The sequence below is a fragment of the Condylura cristata genome, unplaced genomic scaffold (assembly GCF_000260355.1).
Source record: "Condylura cristata isolate star-nosed mole 26May11 unplaced genomic scaffold, ConCri1.0 scaffold00023, whole genome shotgun sequence".
Taxonomy (NCBI): domain Eukaryota; kingdom Metazoa; phylum Chordata; class Mammalia; order Eulipotyphla; family Talpidae; genus Condylura; species Condylura cristata.
In genome coordinates, this window is record NW_004567124.1 from 1,776,642 (window position 1) to 1,782,084 (window position 5,443).

The window sequence follows — 5,443 nt, forward strand, 5'->3', positions numbered from 1 at the left end:
ACAAGATGTGGGGTGGTTGTGAGTGGAGAGAATTGCTTTGCTTTTGGCAAAAGTGTGGGAAAGCAAGATAAGCTGAGAGAAAGAGATGGTATGTGGAGGGCCCTTCTCTAGTCAAGGCTCTGCCCCAACAAAGTGTGGATCCCAGGCAAGAAGCCAGCCAACAGGGATTTGGTTATTTTCCTGTGAAGCAAAACCAGACACGTGGCTCTGACCAATCTTCTGGTAGTTTCTGAGGTCTGAGATCACAGTCAGCTCAGACAAGAGGTGCAGAAAGTAATGTCAGCTTCAGGAAGGCTGACATGGCCATTGGATGGAAGTGGGTTGAGCACTGGTCATGCCAGACCACGTGGCTCACACAGAGCGGTTTGACTTACCATCATCCAAGTCCCAGTGTGGAAAGTCCTAACATTATAAATCACGGTGCTTAAAGTTATCCCTCAGCATCCCTGACGAATGGCCATTCACCCTCTGCTGAGACCTCCGGAACCAGGTCGGTCACCACTGACTGCAGAGCCCTTGAAGGCTAAGGAAGAGGGAAGTTGGTTCTCCTGCAAGAGCTTAACTTTCCCTGCCTGTAGCGCTGACCACGTGCTCTTGTTTCTTCTCTAGGCTAAACAATCTCATAAAATCCTTCACTTTTTTTTTTTTAACAGTTTGTACTCCTCATCGGGACTGAGCACGCTCATCTGCATGTTACACCTTTTATCAGGATTCTTTTAAAGTATCTGAAACTGCAAACACATGCAGTTTGGCTCTCTTCTGTGCTTTCTCCCTGCGTGACCTAAATGTCTGGTTTGGTTGGTCATTTCATCCTCCTTTCTTGATTCACTATGAGCTTAGTCAGCTGAAATGCTGATGTCTTCTCCTCCCCTTCACCACTGTAGGCCAGTATTTGCTTCCTGGTGGATTTGTAAGGCCCAGGTTTTATTTTAGTCTCCCAGATCTCTTTGGATCACTGGAGTCACTAGCTTTCCAACTTCCTGTCATTCACAGATTTTATCAGGAAGGCAACCATTTTCCCATTTAAGCTGTCTGTAAAATGTGTTATATGATGGGAACTGGAAAGATCATGCTTAGTGAAATAAGCCAGAAAGAAAAGGAAAAATACTGATGGTTTCTCTCATAGCAGGAATATGACAGAAAAGGTGAGAAAATAATGATAATGATGAACAGCTATATACCAGAGCCATTTTGTGGGGGTGGAGTGGGGAATGGGATCAGAAACGATGGGGGTAGGGAAGTGCACTGGACTATGGTGATGGCATATGGGTGATATGGTGATGGGAAGCCCAAAGGGGATTGCAACTGAGATGGAAAAATGCACAAAGTGATGTAAAAACAAACTATATATAAAAAAATGTGTTATATGATGAGGATCAGACACTGTCCTCCACCTGCCTGTCTGATAGAGGTTCCTTAGACTTGATTATGCACCTGTTTTAAGGAAAGTCTTTTGACCATTTATCTCTTCTTCCACATGAGAAACCTGATATTCAAAGTCTAAAATGGTTACTTAAAAAAAAAATCGTGATTTAGAAAGGTATGAATGAATCATGTAGATTTAGCTTTCTATTTTGGTGAAAATAAATTGATCTAGTGACTTCCATATTTCATTCCTCTCAAAAGCCATTCATTTTAAAGCAAAAAAAGTCTTGAATGTTTAAATACTAGATGAGACATATCCTGGAAAATGAAGGGGAAAATCAACACTCCAAGAACCCTGGACCAGAGAAGTAAAGCGAAGGGACAGATGAAAAGTTCTGGGCCCCTGTCCGTGACAGCTTCCCAGGGCTGGACAGACCTGGTCTGTTGGTTTCCCGTGGGCTGGCAAGCAGGGGGGCATCAAACAACATGCGATAATCAACAGAACCCCCCCCCCAGTGGCTGGGCTCAAACATTTTTTAGTGCCCTATTTCTTGTGTTACTCCTTTTCTTTGGGGAGAAGTGCAGGTCAGAGTGAGGGTGGGAAGCACAGACCACATTACATGGTCTTTGCCTGGGTGAAAGCAAAAAAACCGAACTATTTCTGGGTGGAGCCTGGCTGATTTTTGCGATTATTCATATTCAGCTTTCATTCATTTAAAAATATGGAGCAGGGAAGAAGACAATCCACTACCCAAGGGGGGAAAGGCAGAATTAAAATATAAATTTAAATTCTGCATCATGGCCAGGGAAGGGGACATGAAAGGACTGAAAAGGAGAGGACAGATAATGGGAAGGGGAGGGGCATGAAAACAGGGTGCCAAAAAAGAGGCAGAGGCATAGTGAAGGAGAGCGAGCCACGGCCCAAGCTTCCCTCAGATTTCCTCCCCACGGAAGTTCTCACGTAAAGACCAAAGGACCACAACTGTACGTTATGTTAACAAAGGTGTTTAGATGCCAACATATGAAGCTAGGAAATTAGTAAAAGGTCGATCTCTCAGACAAGTTGATAAAATCCTTGTTCTAGCAATTTATAGTCTTTCCCAGGAAGAATGAATTCTAAGAAGAGCTCAACTATTTGTTAGAAAAGAACTTGCCTTTAGGTTCTTCCCCTCCTGCCAGAGTGACTTGACCCACTGCTCCTGTGCCCATCAGGACCGCTCTCTCAAAGGACAGTTAGGTGACACCTGGGAGCCACAAGGAATTGTGAGATGTAAAGGGAACCAGCCCACTCACTGAATCCTGAGTAGGAGCACATGGGGTGTTCACCTCCCTTTTGATGGAGAAATCCCTTGAAGGATAGAGCTGTCATTCACAGAGAGTGGGCTCGGACCTCTGTCACATGCCTCTGTGGGGCAGCAGGGAAGGCTAGAATATCCTCACTTAACTTGAGCTGATACCAGTCTTTCTTCTATTCTACCCAGAGATCTTGCCTTGCTCTCCAGCACGCGCAAGATCCAGTCTTTTCTGAGGATGCCTTCACATGATGGGTGTGTTCAGCAAGATGTGAGAGGTGCTGTGTAAAGGAAAACATACTTCGTGACAAGAAGCAAAAGTAAGTAGTGAGAGGGGAGTGGTCCTGGGGGGGACCCCCTACCCCCCTCAACAGCCTTGGTGTCTCTGCTCTGCTCTTGCTTGGTTGGCACTGATCTCTGGGCCTCTGCCTGCTGCTTATCCACACAAGTTACCCACAGGTCAGGAGAGAGGAGGGTGCTCTGGGACAGTGGTGTCTGCCACTTGGGGAAAAGGACACCCAAGAAGGTCAAAGAGAATTTCTGAAAACCCAGTGGTAGTAGGAACCTAACAGAATGTCAGACTCAGCTGGTGGTAAAAGCTGCTTCCAAAAGCTGACTCTAATATAAGTAAAGTGTTTTTGCAGATTTGGGGTTAAAGGGCTCATGGGGAAAAGTGAATTGCTAAGAATCCGGCTTGCTTTGAAAGGGAAATAGACCTAGGACCAACAGTACTAAATAGAATACATTTTCTGTAAGCTTAGCTTGACATTATTCTTAATGGATAAATATATACATATCTATATGTGTGTGTATGTATATATATGTATGTATATGTATATACATGTATATGTATATATATATAAACATACATACATTTCCCCCCTTAATTTTCAGACAGTTCGTCTTCCAATAGGCACTACATTCCCTTCCAGTCTGAGGCCTCTGCAATCATAGTCATGTGCTGCCTAACAATATCTTGGTCAACAGTGGATCATTTATAGGATGGTGGTCCCTGTACGTAGTAGGTGTGTAGCAGGTATACCATCTTGGTCTGTGTAATTACACTTTATGCCACTTGCACAGTAAGGAATCTGCCTAACAATGCATTTCTCAGAATGTATCATTAAGTGACATATGACTGTTCAGCTAGTTAAGTGACTCAGGAAAGAAAGACCCTGCTGTTGCAGCTGTCAATAGATGGGTTCATAGCTCAGCTTTTCTCAGCTGGCTGCATTAATGAAGATCTTAGTGCTCAATTCTGGGAGGTGAGGTTATGGATTGTGAGTTGGGGGAAGGAGGGATGAGAATTCACAAAGAGAAATCTATAAATTGAACTGGAAAGACCAAAGGGAGATTCAAATATAAGTGAAGTGTTTTTGCTGGGGCAGATGGATCAGCCCTTCTACTGAGAAATGCAGGTGAACAGCTTAGGATGACTGGCTAAATGAGGGGCTGGAGTCAGAGTGCTCTGTAAATCTTTTTTGGGACACAAAGACTCTGTGGCCAAAGGTAACCCACTAGGATCTACGGGAGGTACCTATTCTAGAGAATGGAATCAGATTTCTAGGCAATCACCTTGCTTTCTTGCCTCCTCGTACGAATCTATGAAGGTGCGGTTAATAAAACCTGCAGAGTCCTGTGACTCAGTGGGGGAGATGGCAATAGAAACAGACTTTGAAACAGCTGAGAGTAGGGAATCAGAAAGGAAAGGATTCAAAGGGCTGGGCTTTGTCAGATTAGAAACCTCTCAGTCTGTCAGTCAGATATGACCTGCATCCTGAGACCTAGGACTTCTGGACAGACCTTGGACTGAGGGTTTTGTGGTCAGCTGGGGTCAGGTCTCAGCTTTGCCTGAACGAGTGACTGTACCCTGAAGGTCAGTGACCCTGTCAGCAAACCAGGGATAGTGCTTCATTCCCTGACTCCCATTCTGGGGTATCATGAGGTGCTAATGAGCTGATATTTGTGAATATATCTGTGAAGCTAAACCTCTATATTGACATAGATAGTTGTGTCATTAGGTAGGAAAACAGGCTGATATCTTTGAGAATGGAAACAGGCAGAGTCAGGCTGAGGTATGCAGACATCTCAGCAAGGCTTAGCCAGGCTGTAGGGAGAGTCACTGCCTCTTCTGACTCTCCAAGGGGTGCTGATATCAGAAAAATCGGTGGCACCATTAGGGCCCACTGCTGAGCTGGAGAGTGTCAGCATGAAAGGGACACACTCTCCCTGCTGTGGGGTTTTCAGGTGGCAGATCCCCAGGCGAGGCACGGTGGCTTTGCTCATGGACCCCGCAGAGGTCCATGAAGGGTAGGTGCAACCACCTGCCTTCAGGAAGTGTGATGCAACTGGCTGGCAGGCCCTGGGCATGGGAGCCCCTGTGCGTGCAGCCGCAGTCCCGCTGCTTAGACTCCCGGGCCTGTTCCCTGATGTGCTGGGGGGTTATCTGCTGCGCAGGAATCCTGGTTGCCTGCTGGCCACACGTGTGCAGGACGCACAGCATGCAGTCTTGTAGTAGTTGTAGACGCAGAGGCGTGCCTGGACCACCACGTTGCAGTTGTAGTATCTGTCCTTGCAGTTTTCATCTGTAGCAGAAGAGAAGGAAAAAGATTTGCAACTTGCTGAGCATAAAGTAGGGCCTGGACTGAGGAATGAGGCTTGTCATTCTGGTCCTGCTGGTTCGACCTATGGGATGGCTGGATGCACACTGAGACCTTGCATCTTTTCTTATTCTTTTAAGTGTGACAATGAAAATGGGTAAACTTGGGCCCTCCCTGGTGGTGCAA

The 5,443-nt window shown here is 45.8% G+C and overlaps 1 protein-coding gene across 2 annotated transcripts in view; it reads right to left on the reverse strand.

Moving 5' to 3' along the window:
* Positions 1–1,295: 1,295 nt before the first annotated feature.
* THSD4 (thrombospondin, type I, domain containing 4) overlaps positions 1,296–5,443 on the reverse strand; it is a 478,159-nt gene continuing 474,011 nt past the window's right edge. For both annotated transcript variants that reach the window (XM_012728805.1, XM_004687625.2), the window contains one exon: positions 1,296–5,242. In XM_012728805.1, the coding sequence (XP_012584259.1) occupies positions 5,100–5,242 (143 nt within the window). In that variant the 3' untranslated portion in view covers positions 1,296–5,099. The remainder of the gene's footprint in view (positions 5,243–5,443) is intronic.